This window comes from Athene noctua, chromosome 14 (assembly GCF_965140245.1).
Source record: "Athene noctua chromosome 14, bAthNoc1.hap1.1, whole genome shotgun sequence".
NCBI lineage: Eukaryota > Metazoa > Chordata > Aves > Strigiformes > Strigidae > Athene > Athene noctua.
The window spans coordinates 7,012,002-7,037,223 of NC_134050.1; the positions used below are offsets into that span (position 1 = coordinate 7,012,002).

The 25,222-nt window shown below is 40.4% G+C and overlaps 1 protein-coding gene across 3 annotated transcripts in view; it reads right to left on the minus strand.

Moving 5' to 3' along the window:
- SLC17A6 (solute carrier family 17 member 6) overlaps window positions 1–22,965 on the minus strand; it is a 34,208-nt gene extending 11,243 nt beyond the window's left edge. The window contains exons 1-5 of one of the 3 annotated variants that reach the window (XM_074918054.1): window positions 22,321–22,965; window positions 22,242–22,244; window positions 19,061–19,313; window positions 17,679–17,797; window positions 1,377–1,491 (exon numbers count right to left, since the gene is read on the minus strand). In XM_074918054.1, the coding sequence (XP_074774155.1) occupies window positions 1,377–1,491; window positions 17,679–17,797; window positions 19,061–19,313; window positions 22,242–22,244; window positions 22,321–22,406 (576 nt within the window). In that variant the 5' untranslated portion in view covers window positions 22,407–22,965. The remainder of the gene's footprint in view (window positions 1–1,376; window positions 1,492–17,678; window positions 17,798–19,060; window positions 19,314–22,241; window positions 22,245–22,320) is intronic. The other 2 variants (XM_074918055.1, XM_074918053.1) reach the window with 2 other exon arrangements.
- Between the last annotated feature and the right edge of the window lie 2,257 nt (window positions 22,966–25,222).

Here is a 25,222-nt window from a genome sequence, read left to right on the forward strand (position 1 = left end):
AAAACAGAAAATAAGATTAAGAAGAGTTTAAAAATATAAAGAGAGAAGTTTTTCACCATCTTTGTCCTTAACGAACCTACTTGAGCCTTAATGCAAATAATTGAATGATGTTGTTTGCTTTGATTTTAAACCAGTCACTTTTTAGGTTTCTCTTCAAAACCAGCCTTTAACTTCATAATAGAAAAGCTAAAAAAATAATTTAAAAAATCATTATATCTTGCAACATTGAAATTTTAGAAAATGTAATATGAAATGTACAGTAATTTTCTACAAAATTCTTGCTTAATAATTATTATGGTGTATCCATAGTTATAGAGGGTCACTTTTCTCTTAATCTGATGTTTTGTTTTCTATGCAAAAATTTTAAAATAATAATAACTTTTTGCAAATGTTAAGGTTATCACAAATGTTAAGATTATCATTCTCAATATGCCAAAGGTTGATAAGGTACATTATTCTGTTTTGAAAGAAGATCTTATAACCATTTTCATGTTCATTTCTGGCAGTTTGTTTTTTTTAAAAAAAAGATGTAATCTTAAGATTGTCATGATTTATTGTAAACCTTCTTCAAATGGTCCTGTTTGAGATGTTTTGCATTCACAATTTCTTTGAACAGTATCACAGAAATGAGTGGGTCTAAAATAGCTATTTGATTTTGTATTACCCACTTGCTCTGTTCCTCTCCTCCTTGCAGTCAAGCACACCTCTGTACATGCAGATCACTTTGCAGAAATGGGTCCAGATTTATACACATATACTTTAAGAACTTGATTGACAGTTACCTAACTTTCAGGCACATTCTGCACCTGCTTTTGGAGTCTTTTTATACGATAAAATGCATGAGTTAAAATCAGCTCATACAATAAAACTGTGTAGCCCTGAGGAACAAAGCACCAGCAATCACAGGCCTAAAAATCTGTCTTTTGGTAAAGAAATAAACAAATAAATAAATTTAGAAGGCATGCTCAAATTTTTTCTCTTCTAAATTATGGTAAATCTCTCATTCATTCTGACAAGAGCATGGTCAGGGCCTCCAACAGAAGCTTAATTCTTTATTATGGATTTAATCTATGAGGCTGGACAGCAAATAACTGTTGAGAATAGCATCAGTATAAGCCCTCTGCAGTACAAGATTTCAGTGGAATGTCAGTGTTAAATACATATCTCACTGGATTCTTAGCAAGACAAAACTTTGCTATGTAATTTTGTAGATGAAGGAAAATCAAACAGCTGTAATTCATACACTGAAATCCATTATGCTGAAAATCAGTAATAAACTGAAAGCAATTTTTATTTTCCTCTGAAAGTTACAATTGCTATTTAAAGGCTAACAAATATCTGTCACATTTACTGGTTATGTTATAAATTTTGCATACCTCCACAAGGCCCTGCAAGATCCTAACAAAGATGACACACCCATAGTGCACCCTGGCTGCAGACGGTATTAACATGTTGAGGGAGGATGTCAGCAGTATAGCAGCACCAAATACTCTGCAAGGATAGAAAAAAAAAAAAAAAAAAGGAAAAGGAAGTAACTTCAGTGTTGTCCCAATTGACTTATTCCACATATGCTCACATATCAACATGGATGTGTTTAAACATATGTTCTTTATGTAGGGAATCTACTAACTGCTGGACTGGATTAGTGTCTACTTCCATCTCGTGTAATAACCTGTCTAATAAGACCCAGACCAAACATGGACATAAACTTCCATTTAACATAATTTCCTAAAGTAATACATTTTATGCAGTCACAGGTGTAAATCTTACTCTCCCTGCATATCCCCACTCTTTCTTTTAGTTAATTTTCACATCTATTTCAACCAAATCTTATTGAATTTGCTGCCTTCTAGAGAAATTAGAAATTAGGTCTCCAAATGGTTGGTTAAAACTGCTGGCCAAGTAGAAGAGAGATTTTGTTAGTGCTTTAATTGTAAGAAAGTGGCACCATGCATTCACTACTTATAAAGCAAAAGAGAATCCACTTTTATAAATGCCAAAGCAGCAGGAAGAATTTCAAACAGAGCTGGGATTTTCTTAGACACGAGACTTAATCAATCTGGAAACACGTATCCATAGAAAACAGATCATTCTTTCTGATGGTTTTTTAGAGGTAACTCACTGACTATTGCTGATTGTAGGATTTGCTTCAAATAAAGCACATTACAAGGTCTAAATAAATGTGTGAAGTGATGATTCTTTTTCAAAATTCCACTGCTTTGACTGAATTCTAATTTGATTCAATTAATATCTGCCCCTTGTAGGAGGAAGCCTTTTCTCCAGCACTATTGTTTCATTTTTTTATGTTCATTCATTCTTCTATTGTGGAAATAATCCTTTTTTCCCCCCATTTTCCCTTCAGTGGAACTGTGCAAAGGGATGAAGCCAACAGCAATGACTGGCCACTTTATACAAAACTATGTAATGCTAAAATAAATCCTGGAGATGTCTTAACATATGACATCACAGTATCTGATGTGGAACTGATTTGACAGAAACCTTTAACCTTAGCATGTGTTTTTCAGAAATTGGTACAGTGCCATAAGTTAGTGAGAAACAGACCTTGGGCTAAAGAAGCACGAAGCAGCAGTAAGTTTCAAGATGAAAATTCTCCTCAAAGACATCTATGTTTCACATTCTCTATTTAGAATTACAGCCTGATAGGAATCTTTAAATAGCAAACTAAGTATACTCCACTTCTATTTGACAAATATTAAAGGGCAGCAGAAAAAAAGCTTCTGGGCACAGTAAGGAAGTTTTTTTAAATAGCTTTAAATCTGGTCTCCTCATTTTGTTCCCTATGATCCCTATCTTGTGTTAAATATCTAGCTGGCTGTGCAGCACATTTCTGGCTTTGTCTGGCAGCATGTTCAATACATGTACTGGGACTGACTGGTGCACATGTTTGTGTTGCACTGCATGAACTATTTTGGCCTGAATTCTGTCTTTACTCTTAGTTTCTTTATGTGTAAGTTTCTACTCCAAAAGTAAGTGCAGTTAATTTCCTTATAATGTAATACCCCTATATGTTCACAGAAATCACAGTGGTGTCCTGGTTTTCATTTGCCTTTTTTTCTTTATTTATTAATGAGTAGAGTTTGGGACTCATAGGAGTTTTGCCTGTGATTTTTATAAATTCTTTTAAGAAGTTAGATGTTCCTGTTAGTAATTTTTGAAGAGCAATAGACTGTAACTGTTCTAAAGTTTCTGTGGGAAAATCCGTATTTACTTGTAAGCAGGAAGAAAGGGCTGTTTGGTTTGTAGTCTTCCCTGTTTCTTTCCTGAACAGCTGTTTAGCTAAATGCCTAATGCAGCAATGCAGTTTTCAGTTTGTGATTGTGCATAGACTGGCTGGAGCAGATCCTTAGCTAGTGCGAATCAGTGCAACTCTTTCTAAATCACTTAAATCACGCTAAGATAAAATATTAAAAAGTGCCATCTCTTTATAAGGATGAGATCTACAAAATTGTTACGGTAGGTAACTGTTTCTTCAAGGAAATTTACTCCGGTTTTTGGATTCTGTATCTGAAATCAGCTTCTGTTTGCCACAACTGAAAGCTGTGTTTCCCAGAATTGCCTTTGTTCTCACGCTCGCTAAAGAGAAGCTGTTTCCCTGAGTCTGTTCCTTCTAGAAAAGAAAGGAAAATGTAATGTAAGGAATGCTCAGAGATGTGCATCTTCAAAATTAAAATCTTGCCTGTATTTAGACACACAAGTACCAGTGAATATTTAATAACATTGAGGAGCAGATGATAAAATAATTCCATAATGTCACTTGTAAGTCAATTCTCCCCCAGAACTATGCTTTATAGGAACAACCTTCTCAAAAAAAGATCACTTTTCCCCCCCCAAAATAGATGGATTTAAGGGCAGAATAAATTAGAGTTAAATTATGATTCTTGTAAGAAATGGCTTTTTTATCCGTTTTCTTGAATGCATATTAAGAACGGCACCATGAATTTAGTGCATGGCTATTTTAGTGAGTCGGTTTCCTCTGTAACTCTTAGTCAAGAGAAATACATCTTCCTACATTTGCCTTGCATCTCTCAATGCACATCCATAAATAGAATCAGTATTTCTCCTTCGTGCTCTTTTGTCGTTACATGTATTTCACCCCATAAATACTAAATTCTTCTTCCTAAGAGAGTATTGTGATATTTGTACAAAGTTTTGTACAATGTTTTATTGGTTTAAATATCTCAACTTAACTACATTTATTATGATTTAAACCAAACAAGAATGGTTTTGAACTACAATAAATCTGAATATATTTGAATACTGCTCACATTTGAATATATTTAATTAGGAAATGTAGCATTCTGATTGTTCCTAAGATATTTCTGAGGTGTTTTACTGCCCCACACATCAAATCTCCAAATTGTGTTGTTTTTCTTTTGCACTTACATTTTTGTTATGTTTATTAAGCTTATTTTATGATTATTATATTATGTTCTGTTATGCTTCATTTCTGCTTCTCAAGCAATTCTCATTTGCTCAATTTTGCTACAATGTTAACTCCAGTAATGGATTAGAAACCATATTTTTCTTTAAGATCCTTATGTTTCCATGGCAAATTGACAGTATGTGGGGGTCTATAGTTGTATTTATTGCAGTTGAAGATGGATTATGTTAATTCTCAGACAGACATGGTTCCCTTTTGAAAATAAAAATTTCAGCCTCTTCAAGGCTGTTCACTCCTATCCCACATCCATCTGCATCTTTTACACACATATCTGTTTGTGCTCTTGACATTCCGTTATCACCTTGAACATGTATGCCACAGAGATAGAGCAGGAGAGGTCACTGATGTTGCCATCATCCTTGGCCCTGGCATTAGGAGGGAATTAAAATGACCTGACATGCCTTCAGCAGCCCCTAGACTTGGGAGAAAATTCCTTTCTGACCCAAATTCAGCAACTGTTTAACTATATGTAGAAGAAAATAACCATATATAGAAGACCAATGAATAAATACAGTAGTAGTATGTCAAGGAGGGGGAAAAAATGTAAATCCTGGTCCTCATAAGTGACCAGAAGAAGCCCTGAAACAAATAATAATGTTTGCTTATCTATTTCTATTTCTAGACTCAGTAGATTCAGTCCCAAAAGACAGAATCTAAAATTGATCCTCAGTGTTGTACTGACATTGGCATTATATGAAGGTCATGAGCTGAGACTTAGTCCTCCTGTAATACAAGTAGTAATAATAGAAAGATCATATTTGACTAAGGGACATTTAGGATGGGAGCAGATGAAGGAAATTACTCTGACAATTCAGGAAAAATGCTTAGAATGGAATGAGGTTGCACAGGGAATTAATCTTTTTGGGTTTCAAGCCAGTTGGCTCATTTTTCTCTTTGGGGACAAACTGAAGAAAAAGAAATGTATTTATTTTCATTTCTGGATTTCTAATTTTTGCATCTGTGCAGCCCCACTGTTCTCATCTACCTTTTCCAGGCAATTTGTATTACACGAGCATTCTGCATGGAAGTGTGTTATAGATATTGTTACTCGACTGGAAGAAGTGCCAGCTCAAAAAGTGAACTGAGAACAGTGGGAGCACAGATGCATACCAAATGCCGAATGCCAGATGGGTGACATATTGGGTTACACACATGATATCTGAAAGTAAGGGGTCCTGGCTAGAAGTGTCCTTTTACTGCAATGACTGGGAGAGAAAATTGCTACAAGTCCATAAAGCTAAAACTCCTTTCATATGTGTATGGGGAGGAGTCAGCTCCTCAGCTGTCTGAGTTCTGTGTATTTCTCTTTATGTCATTTTTTAATATAATTGATAAATTCCACAATTATCTATGTCCCTATTCTCTGAATAAGGGGTCCAACTTTGTGAAAACAACTGTTATAGAAACCAAATGTCTATTCTAAAGCATATGAAGTACCTTAAGTTTATCTTTTAAAAAAATTAAAAATCAAAGAGTAACTCTGTATGTTCAAACAGCATTTAAAAATATTTAGCTATAAGAGAAAATACTGGAAGTTTAAGATGCTTAAATATATGCTGTATCAAAAGAATTATGAATGCCATTTTATTAAAATCCAGAATAATTAAAGACTAGTTAAGTGTTGGTCACTGACAACTACAAAAGATGGATTTTAATGGATTTACATTGAGAACTGTGAAGGCAGAGAAGGTTTGACATCACTCTTCATGATAACCTAAAGTTTTCAGTGACTTCAGCAGAAAAGTCGTTCAGGACTTTAAGTGAACAGTTTTCACCCTCAAAAAGCCACTCATCATCATTTCATGAAGAGCTATCTACAGAATGGGAAAGTTTGATAATTTTGTTAGTTTTCTAGGGAATCATGGTCAGGATGTGTGAAAGCATTTCACACTGCGACAATAAATTAAATCCAAATATTATAAGGTGGTTTATTCTGACTGTAACAGGAACCTATGGCAAATGTAGCCTGTGTTCTTTTCTGGGACATATAATCTCTGCATTTGACAATTTTGCGGTAATACTGATCATATTATAAAGGACATTCTTTTCATTGGGTAAAGTATCTGTATTGAAAAAATACTTTATTTATAAACAGCGATAAAACATTTTTCCTGGTCTTAGAAGAGTCCTCTCTTAGGTAAGGGTGGAAAATAAAGAGGACTGAAAACATGAGTTTCCAACCTAGTCTAAAGATGAGATGAAAATTCTGTCAAAAAAAAAAAAAAAAAAAAGAAATATAGTTGAATTTAAGTTGGTGAGCTGGTTATTGCCATTCCTTCTCCTTACAGAAAACTCATAAAATATGTTAAGACTTACTTTGTCAAACACATATAACAAATAAACTGGGTCATGATTATCCTTTGGTGTTCATTCTTGAACGGTGCTTGTTTCTTGAACAGCTCTGAGCAGCTGTAAATGTATTAAGCAAGTGACATTTTAGTCACTCAAATTATTCTCTCAGCTCAGGTTTTCTGAAATTTATTATCTTTTACTCTGACTCTACCTGCTATCATTCATCTTTGACACACCTCCTCCTGCAAAAGGCCAACAACATAGAACTGACTATGTTATATTTTTAGACAACCCAAAGAATTTCTTGTCTAGGAGGAACTCCAAGGCTAAATGCTGGGTTAAATGCTTAATTTTTTGAGTAAAACATAACGTCTAGGGGGAAACAGGACAGGAGCTAGCTGGAATGCCTGTAGGCACGCAGCAGTTTTTCAGAATCCTTCCTTCTGCAAGTGCTGCTAGCAATGACAACTTGTGATCACTCATTTTAACTTTTTTTTTTTTTTTCTTTGAGTTGTGCAGGGACAGAATATATAGAAATTTCAGGGGTTTAGCTGCCAGTTAACACTTCTCCTCTTACAAAGTGTATCCCTACCCATGTCAGGTGTGATGAGGGCCTTCTAAGACTTCGATACAGAACATGAACTTTTTGACAACCTGAATTTGCTGTGGTTTGATCTGCTGGTTTTAAACATAAATAAATCCTAAAATACTCACAAGTCTTTTAGTAACATGGACCATACAAGGACTGGATCAAGCACCAGAGTGAAATGACATGCAAAATCAGTGTCTATCAGCGTCACAAAGTCCCTTTAGCCTTTTGCCTTCTCCGAGCCTCACAAATGCCACTGACTCAGACAGGTCAAACCAAGACCCTGAATAATTTTCAGGTGGTGCCTTCCATTGACTCTTCACAGACCTATTTTTGAGATTTCAATGTGTGTTTTATGGAGAACTTGGGCACTGTTGGATGACAGCATCATTGCAATTGATACTGAATGTGGAAGACTCCTGGGTCATTAAATTCTGATCGTTGCTCTTCCCAGCAAGTGCATTACATCATCCTTTCATAAGCAGATCAGGTCCCATCTCAGAAGTAATTATCATTTGCCCTACTTATTTTGGAGGCCTTTCCAGCATGTTACTTCCCACATCCAGTAGATACTTTGTGCCCGTGCTATTTTATTTTAGCAGTTTTAGTCTCTGCAATTTACCCCAATAGCAGTCCTGTCTTCTTTCTTTTGTATCGCTAAGCAATCCAGGCCCTCTTCACCTCATCTTCTTTATTCTTCATTCATTTGATCACCCTACCAACCCTCTCTCCTGTTTGAATTCAGCTGGGGAATATCTCAAACCTGCGGTTTCATTTTACAACTCATTATGTCCATATACGTCTGGATAAAACTCTGACTCATTCCTTCTAGCTCATTAGCTTTAGGATGGCTTGCTCGTTAAATATGTAATCTGCTAGATCATGTTTCAAACCAAGACCATCTCATTCAAATTACCTTACCAAATTCCAGGGCTTAGGCTGTGATTCAATTGTCTCTGTTGATTTCGAGATATATAATACACTTATCAAAGAAATGATCTGTGGTTTTAACTCTAAAATATTTTGTGGAGCTGGTTGGGAGGATAACTGCTATGTGTCGGACTCAAAAGCTACATCTGTACTGCTTTGTGGAGTGTTTTCTGGCATATGGGCCACGTGTTGCAGCTGATTGTATCTGAACTGCTCAGAGCAAATGCAGATTCCTTCAGAGAAAAGCAACTGTGAACATCAGTGGCTTTACACAACCAACCTAAACAGTACTTCTTTGCATGAAATCCAGTGTACATATTGCATTGGGATGAAGTATCAAAGCAGGTAGAGGTGATTAAGGATACCTGTTGGATAGAGTCCCTGAAATTATCTATGCCAGAAACATGTGTGGGTTTTGTTTTAGAGAGGATTAGTTTTTTCCCTTCTGAAAGGGACTCTGGTCATGAGGTATCATACGTGTAGTAGGGATTCATGGATGCTCAGGGCCTGGGAGAGAACTGGAAGCAAAGTTATTTGACAGTTTTGATGTATCTAGATGATATAATCTCAATAAATTATAAATTTCTTTATCAGCATGGTCTGAAAACATCTGGTGTAATTTTATGTAAACTGTGTAGCAAGTTTTCTACTGATAGCGATTTCAATGAATTTGGATTAATGGAGGATGGAATGCAGAACTAAATCCAAATTTCAGACATAATCCTACTCTTGTTAGTTATATCTGAACAAGCAGGGGTAAATTCTGAAATTTTAATATTTAGCCCTGAAATAACCTGTCAAGAGTAAATATAGTTCTCTGCATTTAGTATCTTGAGGATCACTGCCATTCTAATATCCAAATAGTTCCAGAAGTCCACATTTGTCAGCTGAGAGTTAAACAGGTGCTTCTCAGTAACAGAAAATATTTTAGCCTATAATGTTCTTGCTTGAGGGTTGCTTAGGAGATAGAAATTTAATACCATTAATGATGATTTATGTAAATATAAACAACATTCTTACTGAGTTCTAAAAAGATCATTTTTCCTCAATATTATAATGTGACAATTTTTTGCATTTTTTCAGCTGTTCCCTTGCTCATCAATGTTCACCTCCTTGGCTGCAAACTCTGAGTAGGCGCTCTTGTGAATATTTACTTTGCCTATACTGATGTTTATTAAGTATTTACCTATCGTGTCACTTGTTCATCTCCTTTGTAACCTAAATAGCCCTGATGATATTCCTCTTATTCTAGACGTCTTTTCAGTCAATAATCCTGCTGGTTACACTTCTTGGGACAACTTCTATTTATGTTTATGTACTTGAAATGGACTAAGTGACAATGAACCCAGTATGGGGAGACACTGTTTAGCTATTCTGCAACATATATCATCATTCTGACTTTTCTCTGGTACAGGCTAATTTCCTGATGACTCTGTTGACCCCTCTACTGCAGACATATTCCTGTGAAATGCTCATCCTGACAGTTTATGGCTTCATAAATGATAAGCAAAATGTGTTTTTTTTTCTGAATGGTCCCTTTAATTTGCATAAAATGACACAGGGCTAACAAAGCTGGGATTGTGCCATGAATATTAGAATGGTTGATGAACTCAGCTGCCCAGCAGAACAGATAGAATAAGCTACCTTTGACATTAGAGAGGAACACTTATTCCCAAGTGCCAGTCTTGGATTGAACGTGCTTCATGAGAGAATAGCTTAAACCCCATCCTCTTTAATAATAGTCTGTGGCCAGAAGCCGTAATATAGCAGATTTATTTGGCTTTTTTAAAACGTGCTAAAACAGGTTATTTTCATTCATATGTGTACAAGGGAGGAGGGGGATGTGTGTCTGTGTGCCCTTCATACTAAATCCTATTATAAGCCCTTCATGAAACATTAATATGTAAAAGCTGACCTCCCGCTGTCTAATCTAGTATAATAAGGGCTTGGATACATTATTAATTTTTGTCACACATCTGAGGCCCCCTTTTATCAACCAAAACCCCCATCCAAATCCCTTGTTGCATCATTAAATTGTGAAAACAGCTTCATCATTCATGACAGAAAAATGGAAGGGCCCTGAGCCATATGGTGGAGGGAGCAGCGGTACCAGCCACCCATAGATGGTTCCCCAGTCCCCTTCTTGCAGTGACTGGTGCTTAAAAGACCCTGCAGTGCGGTAGGGTGACAAAATTGATTTGGGTTTTTGAGCAATATTGGCTCCTTTGCCTGGAAACAGGCGAACCCAACACCAGCGCCTGGGACCAGAGCCCAGTTCAATCTGCAGGATATTGAACTTGAAAGGTGGGGTTGGCAAGTACAGCTTTCGGGGTTCTCTCTTGCAGTGCAAGGTCAGTTTATGTCTTCAGAAGTTCAGAAGCTGGCTCTTGTCTAACCAGCTACAAATCCCCTGGTCACACTGTGAATTATACACTGTTTGCAAATCAGAAAAACACAAAATAGATCTACCTGCTAAAGGGGAGTGATTAATTTCTCTTTTTAAAACTGAAAAATGTAAAGTTATAAAGTTCTAGTAAAACTTTGTACTTCTATTTCTAAACCAATACTTTATATTTTTTATGCTTGTGGTCATTAAGACTGAGTTAGGGAGAAATATTCGGATTTCACTGACACACTAATGACACAGTTTCAGTGCAAATCTTTAGGACTCTGAAATGAGATGCGCTGACATACAATTGTCTGAAATATCATTCGGTTGATTCATGCAAATAATCCTATCGGATTACTTGCTGGGAAGAAGGATTTAGCCCTTAATAACAAGATGAATGGCACTTTAAAAACAAAGATGAATTTGAAGTGAAAGGTTGATTTATATATTTTCATTCAGGTTAGAATGGGACAATGATGAAGAGTTCAACATAAATGAGAGATAATTGCATTGTAGAGAAATTTAGTATAGTTATGTAGTGATGATTCTTAATGTGAATAGTGCCAGGATTTGCAGTTTAACAAATAATGAGAAAGATATGTCAATATCACAGAATTATAAGGTGGCTTTAATTTGTTTTTAAATTGTCACTCTCTTCTGTCCTTAGTATCTCTGTGTAGGAAAGTTTTAATGTTTGAGTATACACCAGTGAGCTAAAATTGTCACTCAGCTTTGTTTTACCGGAAAAAAAAATATCCGTGATTACTGCACATGTATTTTTGAAACAGTACTTGGCACATACAGTCAAAACCTGCATTTCTATTTTAAATATGTAACTGCAAATTTGGGAATGAATTCCCTACCCTGTGCAATCTAACAATGACCCATTAATTTCGGAGAATCTTTCCTGATTTACGGTAAGTATTTAAACTTTTCACTTAGGAAATCAATGAGGAAATAATGGCATGGTATTTTGGTAATTCTTTTGATGGAGCAAGAAATTTATTATAGATTTCCAGTGTGGTTTTAACAGAATGTTTAAAGATTGTATCAGAAGTTAAAATATAATGATATTTAAATTATCCTGAGATCAGGTGGTCAAAACCAGCACAGTTTCACACCTTTCCATGTACGTGTGACAGCACAGCAGGTAGTTTATTCACAGACAGCTGCAGCTTTGCAATAGCATGAATGTGGAATAGGAAATATTAATTTAAATAGACTGACTATATTTCTAGATTAAAAACAAAACAACTGCTTATTTTAAGGCCATCTATTCTGACGTTCGCTATGGCATTAACCCTTATGTTTCACTTGATTATCCCTTTTCTTGTGCTTACTTATCCCTGTACTGAAAATATTCTATAACTGCTAAAAGATAACTTCCAATTTAAGAATTTAACACTCAGAGAAGAATCTAGCATTAAATTTCTCTGGTTGGACCAGTGGAGACTAGTTATTATTGTCGATATTCATGTTTTTTTCATTTATATGGCTGCCATTTACTGATTCTTGTTATATCTTTCCATAGGACTAAAGCACACATTTATACCCAGAAAATTTTTTCCAGTTGAGTCATACACATGTTTTGTAATCAGATTACCTCTTAATATTCTTTTTTATATACTGATATCATGAATACATGATTCTTGATATTTCTTTCACTATGTGACATTATATACTATCATCTTGTAAGTAATTAAAGATCTCTAAATCAATCTCTATTTTTTCGACACTCATATTAATATGCATGTACCCAAATTACCCACAACAGTCCAAGGTCTATGTCATTGACCTAAATACACTCACTTCAGTAAATACAGAAAAACAAATACCCAGGATTACATCGACTTCCTTATTAGAGCACCCAGTTGCAAGCTCATGATGGGTTTCTAGTCCAGCACAGCTTAATATCCCACTCAGCGTGACTGCTTTCCACTCCCTTATGTTACTTTGCACTTGAGTGTCATATATTTTGAACAGGATTCAGTTTACCAAATTGGTTTTAATATATCATTTCATCGTCTGGTCCTTTGTGTACCCATATATCAGCATTTATACTTATTCCTGAAATGGCTGATGAACTGTGAAGATCACGGTAGATCTTGTTTAAGGACTGTTCAGCAGTCTCATAACAGTATCAAAATCTTTGAAAGGTTCATAAACACTAACGAGTTACTCATCAGTCTCCCAGTGTGATAAATATCGCTAGTCTAGTTACAGGCACTCATCTGCTTGTGCAAAACACAAAAAGAAGGTGTTTCATCACACCACGTGATGACCCAGGCAAATACCCCAAGTAACCTGGGGTCCCCATACAGTACACAGGCAGAGATCAGCAGATTCTGGCAACGACACAATACACCTGAGATCTGAAGTTCTTATTAACTCACTCAGTTAATCAGTATAAATCTTCCTGGAGGAGCTCAAAGTCAAGAAAAACTGTACCAGTTCCCGGTTTGCTATTTTCAAAGTATCGGAACAACAAAATCTGTTTAAAATATAGTTGTTAGGATACTAAAAAAGAATGCAATTATGAAATGGCATTTCTGAATTTCATATCAGAATATTGCATTCGTTGCATTGTTTCAGAACATTTAAACATCTTGTCCATTGATTTTAAATGCATCCTGTTTAAATCAGATTTTGAACGATAGAATTCAAGAACCACCAAACCACTAATTTCTTTGTCTCTCTTTTAATAAAATTTCACTCACTAAGAATGATGATTGTTTTTTTAAAACTTATAAAGGTTAGATTAATTCTGATTAGCCCTAGCAAAAGTTCTTTCCATGGGCTAAGCAGAAGTTAAGACTAGGAGGGTTGGAGGACAGTCACAATTTCATATCCTTTCTGTTCACAGCACATCGTAATCATATGACAACCCCTCTGGTGGGAGCCTCTGTAATGCTGATATTAAAACCTGTAGTTTAAAAGCATTTAAATGAGATTTATATATATTTAGATGCCATTAACTGCCATTATGAGTAATAGCTCAGCTGATTAAATAGTGTGGATACATGGTATTAGGGCATCACACTTGAATTTTCATGTTTTCTTGCATTTTTCGAGGAAAAATACTTTTAAACAGTGTAAAAGCAACTCAGTTCCTTCCTCCTGAAAACCCTGCTTCCACTAGTCAAAATTCACTGTGATTTAGTGAAAAATACAGCATTGAATCACCAAGAAATTTAAAAAAAAGAAAAAAAAGCTCACTCTTTGTTCACTTTTTGGGGAGAAAGCTTTGCTATCACTAATCAGAAAGGGTTGTAATCAATAAACATTTGTATTATTTTGGATTTGTGTCTGGAATCTGCTTGTCTGTTCTTGCCCCTACAGTCTCAAAAGCTCTGAATCATAGCTGCTTTACTCTTGATAGTTACGTAAACATCTCTGTGGAGACCATCAGTCCTACTCCAGCATACTGCAGCCTGGAGAGAAGGGCACTTTTTTAGCGTGAGGCTGTACGTATGTTCAAATAGAAGTAACCTAGACTAGTTGAAAACTTGGGCGTCCATGTGACAAGATGCCTTCTCTAAACTCCTAGAGCCTGCTCAGTACTCTCTGCTGTCATCGTGTCATGCTGAATTGATGGCAAGGTTAATTGTTCATTGTTCATTGAGAATTTAACCCTGAGAAAAGGTGTAGCTATAATAAACCCTACCCATGGGTCTCCTCACTGCGCTTCCTTTGTTCCTTCAGTCTGCTGTGGTTGGTTGCACAGTGATTTTGTACAGGGGTTTTGTACCAGCATCTTCCTCTAGAAGAGGTCTCCAGCCTCCTGCGGCAAAGGGGAATCCTCTTCTATTTTCACACACTACTCAAGGGACACAAGTTTAAAGCCTCCCTGATTGCAAATGAGGGGGCACCTGAGGCCCAATCCATGTATTTTGAAAAATTATGTTGTCTTGATAAGTACTGAAGGTTCTCTGTTCCTAAGGAAGGCAACAGAGGTTGAAAGTGTTCAGGAGCACTGACCTTTGTAACACACCAGCCCCACTTCTATTGCCCACCTGAGAGGTAAGTGTTCAGGAGATGTGTTGTTTCAGGATATTTTCTGGAATTTTCGAACGCGGTTTTGTTTGACCTTGTTACTACAGCAGCATAAATACATGTTTTAAGTAAAACAATTTTCTTTGTGTTGGACTGAAAATATAACAGAAAATAGTGTGCAATATGAGATAATTTGAGACTCAGGCTATCAAGTGCAAATTCCTGAGAAACTCCATCTACTACTTGTAAATCCGTAAACCGCTAAATCTGATCTGTCAGAAGTAATGGGGAGCTATGCGTGAGGAGAGCAGTGGGTCAAGGCAGAACAGAATAACCATGCAGTAGCAGCCTTGAGTTCTACAATTAACAAAGGATCTCAGTAAAATGCTACCCACTGACAGACTCAGTTGAAGAAAATATGTTAGAGAGTTCAGAGCTCAGGGCTGCTAATTCTTAATTGGCAGTAAGCAGTTTAAAACAGGGGCAGAATCAAAATAAAGGGTTTCAGCCCAGCTTGAAATTAATGCATTGTGTGTAGACGGGTTTTCTTGATACCACAGGAGGGTCATTTCTTCCATGTGTTCTACCTTAGAGAAACTTGCAAATTATGTCAGCCCAATCTCTATAATTGGTTGCTAGACTGAATCTTGATGTCAAGCAAACTCAGTGCCGTTACACTCAGCGACTCCCTGTCAATAACAAATTAAGCTCACAAAGCACACCTTACCCCTCCTCCCAGTTTCCTTCCTTGACACTTTTAGCAGCTGAGAGGCAGTTTTTCATTCATGCTATCTTGTCCATGTAATCATTATCTCCTTTCTTTCCAGGGAATGAATCTCTTGAAAATCTCCCTTTTTCTTTAGCTCAGAACTGAGTTTCTCACAGATCATCTTGAATCTGATGATGATATTCTAGACTCTATTATTTTTAATGTAGAGCACATCTGAACTTTGTTTTTCTGTGTCAGTTCAGACTTGCTCTGAATGCAAAAGAAACCACTGACGCCACAAAGATATTCAGTGAGGTTTATATATTAAAAAAAAAAAAAAAAAAAAAAAGTTACTTGGCTGTCATCCACCACAGTGTGAAGGGACCAGTTGTGGCTCTAGCACAAAACATGGAAATCAGCAGGGACTTTCATAGTAGCTCATATTTTATTGGTGCTGTTGGCTCCTAGGCCCGCGTCCTCACTTGTCTGACTTTTTCTCATGCAGTTTCTTGGTAAGGGTATGGCCATTAAGGCTTGTGCCCTATTTTGGGGGCTGCTTTACCCTACAGTCATCCTTTCCATCTCAAGTTGAATGTGTAGATGTCAAAATCACTCTGCAGCATTCAGAAACTAACTTTTATTTTCCTCTCCTCAATACCTTGTTATTCCAACCACTATATCTAACTACTCAGCACTCTATTCTCTGCCATTTTTATCTACAAACTAAATATAAGTCACAGCTACTATTCGTATTTTACTATTTGCAATTACTGGCATGTATGTCGTAGCTAGTTCCTTAATTAAATCTGTGATTTACATAATCATTTGCCTTGTGTTGGGGTTGTCTCAGAGGCTTCCACAATAATAATAACGAACCACTAATCTGTGAAAATTGCTGAGTTAAAACACACCCAGGTTAATAACTGGAACTAGTCTTCATTTGCTGTTATAAATGTAAATGTTTGTGAAGAGAAGGAAAGTTTGATTCACATATGCCAGGTTGTGTGTTTCTACTGGCGAGTTTTCCTGGAAATGTCCCTGCCATTGTTTTGCAAATCTTTGTAGTCGCACCCCTTTAGATCTGGATTGATTCAAATGACTTCTTTGATGTTGCTCGGGTGGATGAAGACAGGTTTTTGATTCTCTGGGTCAAATTCTGCAATCTTTACTCGAGCAAAACTCCAATTAATCCTGAGGAGTTACAGACTCTGTAAAGATGCAAAAATGGTCGAAGGAGAAAGAAAAGAGAAAGAACTCTTTAACCGGCTGTTATTTGTTATTTAAAATAGCCTTTTACATTTCTGAACCATTATCAGAAAGATGGCACTTGTAAGCAGACAGGCAATGGATACCTCAGTTTAATTAATGTTGTATTTGCTTTAAAAGGAGGGATTTGGGGGTTATCTCAGTTACAGAGCATCTCTCCATTAGCAGATACTTATTATCTTTACTGTAGGTCTCTGTCTAAAAGGTATTTACCTTGCAGAGAGCATTTTTTGCCCTGGCTCCCCTCTCTCCTCCCTCTCTTTCTCAAACAAGCACAAGTGATCTTGCTCGCCAGGCAAAGCCTCTTTGCCTTTCCAGTCCTACCTTTGATGTTGCGCACTCCTGAGAAGAGTTAAAGGTATATATTGCTGAGTTTTCTGTCTATTTGCACTTAGTTTGTTACTGTTTTGAAGAGGGGCACTAGGACCTTCGCTACTTCTGCAAACGATGAGCCTATGGCGTAAAGCATGGAAGTGAAAGCCTCATGTGTCTTGAATACTCAGAGGATCTAATTAACAGGTAGAATCGCACCCTGGGTGCTTGAAAAATTGCCAGACACCATAGAAACGAGTCCTTAAGTCCTCGCACCATCTGCACTTTCTTTTCATTGTGGAAGTCTCATTGAAACATGTTTTTCGACCATTCTAAAATCATTTGTGCGTTAATGGAAAATTCCTGCTGACGGTTTTTCTTTTTCATTAAAAGAAAAATTATAAAATTCTTCCGTTCAGTCATGGAAAAATACCTCTCAGGCTCTGACTAAATAACGAATCTTTGCATTTGTCTCTGAATACGGCTTGTGTGAGTATCACTGCCACAACCTTCTCAAAGGGCGGTTTAAAGGAAAACGAAGCCCCCGGGAGAAATCCCCCCGCCAACCCAGCAGTGGGCTGCAGAGAGGGCAACGCCACTGCCCTGGACCCAGGGGCGGCTGGCTGGGGGGGTGTTGGGGGTGCGGGGGGGCCCCGGCCCCGCCGCCCCCCCGCGCTCCGGGGCCGCTCCCGCCCGGACTCGTAGAGCACCCCGGGGCTGTTCAGGCCGCGGTTACCTGTTCGCTGCCAGCCGGGAGGAGATATACCCGCCGGGGATTTGGGTGATTATGTATCCCCAGAAAAAAGAGCCGTGGATCATGCCAACTGTTTCAGGATCCCAGTTAAACTTCGCTTTCTTCCAACGCAAGGGACCGGGAGAGAAGGAGAGAAAAAGAAGAGGAAGGCTGTAATCGTGCCAGATTAAAGCATTCACCCGCCGTGGCTTCAGAGCGGGCAGACGGGGGTGGGGGGTTCTTAAGGCCGGCGGTGGCACTTGGTGGCCGGGGCACAGGGATGAGGACGCGGGGCCACCCGAGCTGCCTTCGCCCGAGCTCGCCTGGCCTTAGCCCGCCACCGCCAATGCGCCGCCCGATAAATAAACAGCAGGACAAATCCGGCAATAGCAATAAAAATAGCACCGCCCGTGCCTTCGTGTGCCCCGGGAGGGGCAGGGTCGCTCACGAGTGAGCCCCGTGTGCCCTGAGCCCCTCAGCCGGGGCGGGGGCGGCCGGGCCGGGCCGGCGGGGAGCCCCGGGGGACCCCCCGGCCGCTGCTGCACCCCCCTGGGGCCCTGTGTCTGCCGGACTTGGGCTGAAGAAGTTCCTTCACCCTAGGTTTCCCGTAGCAGAGTGTCAGGCATCGAATCTTATGAAAAATTATTCAGATGGTACAGCCGGGAAAAAAAAAAAAAAATCCATCCCTGCACGGGCCGGGGGGGCGGAGGCGTCGCCTGCCCGCCCGGCCGGGGCTGCAGCACCTACCCCTCGCTTCTGCAAGGTTGTTTTTTTTTTTTTTGTCTCCGGACTTGAATAGTTAACACTCACCCGTTTTTAGGATTCACCTCTTTCTCACTGCGCTCTAACTCGCTTTTAAACGGGTCTTATCATTTAACGCCTTTTATCAACGCAAATCCTTTCACCCTGGTGTTTTCAAACATTCCTGCACAACCTTCCCGGCTCCGTTACAGCGCAGCGCATCCGCTGGCAGCCGCTTATTCGATGCCCTCCTTCCCCCATCCTCGACATTTATTTTACGAGATATTTGCGTTTTTCAACGTTTTGTGTTAAAGGAGAAAAAAAAACCAAAACAAAACAAAAAAAAACCCCAAACCTGCCTGCAAACTAATACCGCAAATTGGCTTTGGGCTGGGAACGGGAAAATATAGGAAATAATCGGTAGAAATTGTTTCTTCTTCAGGAACAGGGTTTCCGTCCTGCAGAGGGGGGGCGGCGGGGCCGGGCAGTGCGGGGGGGGGGGTGGGGTGGGAGAGGGCGGGGGCACCGCGGGCTGAGGCGGAGAAATTCTGCGGAGCCCTCCGAGCCCGCCCGGCCTGCGCTGAGGGGCTTGGCCTGGGAGCCGCACTGGGAGGGCATGGGATTTACGAGGGAAGGGTTCCCACCTCTTTAATAATTTTTCCTCCTCGGTGTATGGTGCTGTTATTGACCATATCCACGATGGCCACTCCCAAGTTACATCGGATCCCGAAGGAAATGCAGAATCCCAGTCCACTCATGATGGCAATGATGTACCTCCGGGGAAGCCCGAAGCAGGTACAGTCGCAGAGCGGGGCTTTCTTCTCGGGCATTTCCATGGGCTTTCCATCCTCCGTCAGCTCGATGGTGTCCCCGGGCTTCTGCCTCTTCTCTAGGACTCTGCCCGACACAAGAAAGGAAAGTCAAGCCCCGGCCGGCTGAGCGCACAGCCACCCCGGGTAGCTCAAGCCTTAAATTCACCGCTCCCCCCGCCCCTTTGGCTTGGCTTGATTCGAGGATTTATCCCTTGCTTTCCATTCACCTTCAACTGTTCTTTAGCAGTGACCTGTGGGAGTCAAGATTAGTCATCCCCGACTCCCCCCGCCACAGAAGCCCAGGGAGGAGCTCTGGCTGCGAGTTCCTCATCTATCATTAAAGACTTCTGCTTAAATATGTAGGACGCATTAAGAAGACATCATCTGTAACCACTGCAGAGGCGCCATGTTGGGCAGCCCAAGAGGCACAGCATGGACACCGAAACAGTCTTTTGGAGAAGGTTTTACTCCCTCCTCGCTGTATCAGAAACACCAGGGGGGATGGTCTTGGTGCGTGTATCTCGCTTCAGGTCTGCGAACAAAAGAAATATTAACAGGAGGAGAGGGGGAGCGATATTGCTACTTATTTTAGAGTTGCAAAATGGCTGTCACATGCAGTGGAGGAAAACATGACCGTGTTTCGAGAGCTGGCATCTCCGGAGAAGGCTTTCCAAAAGATCGCATCTGCTCAGCTACGCGTGTGAGAGTGTGATCGCTTCGCAGGTTTAACCTTCCCACACCAGCTCTAAGCTAGATCCCCTTGCCCCCACTCCCTTGTTTTCACATGAGAATCTTATCTCCTGGAAAACAATGTGCAGGAATCTGAAGAGGAATGGTTATTTGCAGCTATTTCCAATCAACAGAAAAATACGGGGAGGGGGAAAAAAAAAAAATACCCCCCACAAACAAAAAACCAACCCAAACCTGCCATCCACGAAAGGTGACTTAGAACATTTCATTTTATTTCTTCTTTGGTGGAAAAGCTTTAAATGCCGTGTCGGTAGTAGGAAAGATCGGGTTTACCGAGCGAGTGTTCCATGCCGAATCTCTTAAGCTTGCTTTGTAGTCACTGAGGTTTTTACAAGACAGAAAACATAACCGCTTCTGTCCTAGCTCCATCCTCCTGAGGAGCGAATATGTGACCATTTCCCGGGACTCGGGACTCTCCTACCGCTGCCCTCACCTTGCTCTACGAGTGTTTTCTCGGGTTAGAAACCCTCCTCGCAGGAGCATCTCTTTGAGGTTAACTCATCCGGCTAATGGGGCAGTAACAATTAGCAGAATAAGGCTCAAAAGGTTCTCCGTGTTTTGGAGAAAATACAAGGATTTTCCACTCGGTGGAAATCCTCCCGATTTTTCCTTTACTGGAAGAATTATTTCCATGCTTAAGACCGCAGCACTAAGAAATGTCTTAAAGTTGTGAATAAAATAAACCACCGTGGGTTTATGTTCAAAATTCGTTCGTGCGAATAAAGGATGGTGTGGAAGTGTTTTCTCCCTGAACGGGCTTCTTGTCTTCGGGAAGACACTAGAAATCGATGTGTAAGGGACAGGAAAGCTATTTTAATTCTACGAATCGCAAGCAAAATACTTAAGTCCCGTGAGTGAAAAAGATTAGTAAATCGCGCATTTGTTCATCAAAGGGGGAGTTCAAACGGGGTCTTGATGGAAAATACAAACACCGTTTCTCCTTATTCACCGTCTGACCATATAAAAAGCAGTAAACATGATCTTTTATTTATTTGTTGTAGAGTATTTTAGGATGAAAAAGAGGTTTAGTTCTTTAATTATATTTTAAGCAGTTATTCTGGATTATCGGTGTTTCTTTTCCTGGCCATTGAAAATGGCTTAAATATGACCAAAACCTGTAGGATATTCACTGCGTTGTTGATGGCTGTGGTTTTGCTGCTTTTTTTTTCTTTCTTTCTTTTTTTTTTTTCCCAAAATTGTATGCTTATTACTAAAATGGAAGTATTAATTTTGTCTTTATCACTTCACTGATATGTCCCCTTTCCTGAAAATGGCAGCAGAAGTTGTGACTCATGCTGTGGAACAGCCTTGTGCCTGTGCCCAACACTGCCGCATAGGTATAGAAAAAAAGAATTTTACGTGACCTATCCTCAGCAGATAAATCCGCAGTTACCTTTAATCCGTAATTCGGAAAAAAAAAAAAAAAAAACCAAAAAAAAAAAAACCAAAAAAACCACAACCCACCAAAAAACAAACTCAACCCCAACAAAAACCCCAACCTTCGGGGTAATTTCTAGCAGAGGGGCAATCGAAAATACATTGGAATTTCACAGGCTATTCTCAGATGTCCTGGAGGTCACTAAAGTCGCCAGACTGGATGGAGCAGGATGTGTTAACTTGAGTGCAGACACTTTTTAGGTACGCGAGAATTTGGGCTTGTTTATCTGTGTGTACCCTCTCGAAGAGGGTAGAAATGTTCTGTACACACAGAAACATACTGTTGAGTGATGCTTTTGAGTTTAGCAATTGCAGTTGTGTATTACTTATAAGACAAGTGGATGCTTCTCAAGGCAGACGGATAAATAATTAAACACATCCCTCTATATGTTTCAGCTTCAGGAGAAAAAAAAAATCGTTCGGATATCAATTATTTATACATCTCCATGTTTATCTTCCTCTGACGACGGAATACACAAGGGACAAGACTAATCGAAACTAGGAAAGATTATTATTATTATTTTTTAATGGTTGGTAAAGGCAGGGGGAAAGATCCTGTGACTGCAGTGTAAAATTAACACAGAACAAAAATACAGGGAGCTGCTTTCTCCTGGTTAGGATTTCAAGATGGGATCCTGTTTTCGTGGGGGAAAGACGGGGTAATATTTCGCTACATATTTACTGACACCATCTACGAATCAGATAGAGAAGTTACAAGGGTGCCATATTGAGAAGCTTCAGCACTAGTTTCCAGGATCCCGATTATATCAGCAGTACCTCAACAGCCCCCAGCCCCTCCACCGCTCACCTCCCCAAAGCGTTCGACCTCCTTCAGCGGCTGGCAGTTAAGAAAAGCTTCCGATTATTTCTAGGAAGTAGATTCCTGTAAGAGATCTCAGTCTTACCTGTAGAGCTGACCAAGCGATTTTCCAGCAAAATTCTTCAATCCCTCCTTGCCAGGGGTCAAAATCCTTTGTTTTACCGACTCCATTCCTGCAGGGGTGCTCGCTGGATTCTGCTCTGCTCTGGGTAGCGCGCTGCTACGAGCAACGATGGTTCATAGTGGTTTAATCCCTTAACTTTCCCCCCTCATTAAATGTCTGTCAGTGCACCTCCGGGTAAAGGGAGAGGGAGAGAAAGCGTGCGCGCGTGTGTGAGGGAGAGAGGGAGAGACGGCGTGCGGAGCCGGGGGGGGAGAGGGCGAGGGCGAGGGAGCGCGCCTGTGTGCGGCGGCGAGCGGGGAGCCTGAGCGCTGCAGGCAGCCCCCGGCTTTCCCGGCAGCGCGGAGTTGCCAGGCACGGTCAGAAACTCCTCTCGGCCTTGCGGGGCTCAGCGCCGGCGGGGGGAGGCAGTGCCATGCCCGGCTGGGAGGGGACGGAGGTCCCTTCGCGGGAGCGTTTCCGAGCTCCGGCGGCGTCCCCGGCTGGAGCGGGGAGGGGGGCGAGTGGTGGCCGCAGGCAGACAGCCGAGAGTTGCCCGGCAGCCGCCGGCTAAATCCCTCGGGCGGCGAGGAGCCCCGCCGTGTCCGCGCTGCCCCCGCCCGCCCGCCCACCGCGCAGCGCTGCTGCCAGCGCGGCCGCGCAGGTCGCGCCCCGAGGCGGCGGCGAGCGGCACTGGGGGCGCCTCGCCCCCCCCCCGCCCCGACCCCCCCCCTTCAGCACCGCGGACAGCGCCGCGTCCCTTCAGCACCGCGGACAGCGCCGCGCCCACTCCGCGGGGGCGGACCGCGCTCCGCAGCCCCCGCGCAGCCGCGCCCTCGCCTCCCGCCCGCCTCCGCGCAAGAGGGGCCGGGGTTGGGGGGCGTCAGTCGGGGCCAGCGCCGCCGTTTGTGCGGGGAAAGGACGCGGCCTCCGTGCGCTCAGCGCAGCTTCGGGGGGAACGCGGCGCAAACTGCCCACAGCCCGGCTCCGGCTATAAATAGCTAGCGTCCATCCTGAAGGCATAGTTATCTCCATCCGTATTTACCCAAACAGCTTGTTTTGTATCATATTAGGCATCCATTAGCGACTGCTTTCTCTTAAGCATTTAATATTTTCCATCCTTTTTGTGTCCTCCGCCTTCTTGCCTCTTGAGTAGGCCAGCCTAACGTTTAGGCTCGATCTGTGGTACTTACAGCACTGGAATGAGCTGGGCACATTCTGAACAGAATTATTTTTCTTTCCAGAATCTAGTAGTAATTTTCTGACTTGAATCACTTTAAAGTAGATTGAAGATGCTAAACGGAGTATTTTTTTTCTAAGTCATAACTGTTATATTTCTTTTAGGCTTCATGTTAAAGTTTCTGTAGCTTTGTTAATTTAAAAATATAGTGTACAACTTGTGCTCTAAGCAAATCCTTCTAAAATTATTAAGTTTCTTCACCTGCCTAGTTGGTGACAAAACGTAAACAGCATATTTTAAAAGTAAGATTCCCTGATGAAAGCCTGTGTTGTAGCTGCAATATCCTAAAAGCAACTGCTCTTCGGATTTATTTAAATATTTTTTTCTGATGTTGCCCTCTGGTGGAGGGTTAAAGAAGTTTTACAGCAGCAAAGCACGTTTATACAAAAGATGAATTATTTTAATATTGAAATTCCCATAATGATTAATCCGTGTGTAGAATTTCAATATGTCCTGTCAAAGTTGCTAAAGTACTACAGAGTAATAGAGTCGAAAATAAATTAGAACTAGATGTAATCGAAATGTTGCTAATTAGCACCATAACCCAGAATTGTCATGGTAGGTACTGAAGGGGCCTTTCAGCACAGGTTTCAGTGCAGCATTTTCACTATGATTACGCTGCCAAAAGGATTTTTCCCAGGACATGCGAAGCTGCACAGTTATGTAAGCAAGTCTCCCCGGTGTTTCATGGCTCCAGTGTGCCACTGCAGATGCTCAAAGGAAACCCGTATTAACAGATTTTTCTGAGGGGCAGCAGGAACAGGAAATCGTTTAGCAGGGGTGAAATGGGATTGGATTCCATAACACAAGCTTTTCAGAAAAGTACTAAGCACTTTTCTGAGCTGGAATTTGAGAATCTAAAATGCTTTGTTTATTTGCACACCATATACAGGGAGCTCTGGCCCTTTTTTTCAGAAAGCTCAACACCGGCATGTTTTTGATGCTATGGCTACTAAGTAGCAGCAATAATTATTAGCAAAATAATTACATTTAATAAGTAAATAGTGATTGATTTGGGAAAGATAAATAATATATTGTATCACATGAAAAGGCATTTAAAGGCTGGATGAGACATTCCTGGGTGTAGACTCTTACTAGAGGAGAATTAGTCGGTCCTTAGTTGGATAAAATATGCAAAATAGCCAACAACCCTGGTACAGTAAAATGTTGCAGTGACTAGGCCACTGCTGTAGCCATCTGAAGTGGAAATTTTATGTCTATCAGGTGTTATACCAAGATATTAGTGAGTCGCATCCTGATCAAGCTCGGCTGTTTTGGTTTCACATGAAGCACTATGAAGAGCAGTAGAAAGCTAACGTCATTAGCATTATAAAATATCTACAAACTTGTCAAATTTTTAACATTATTTTATTTAATCTTGTTAGAATAAGTCATTTCCAGAGGAAACAACACATAGTGTTAATATATGTCATCAAAATTGTTATCAATAATTATTTCTGTAATGAATACCTGTCACGGACAGACTCCTCTCACAAAAGGCCTAAGTCAAACTCCAGTGAAATCACTGTGAGTTCTTTCCACTGGTGTCAGTGGCAGGTGAAATAGGATGTTATGCAGAAAATACTAGTCCAGATGTCACTGCTAAGTGTTCACGTATTGACCAGAAAGATTCAATCAGAAGTCACC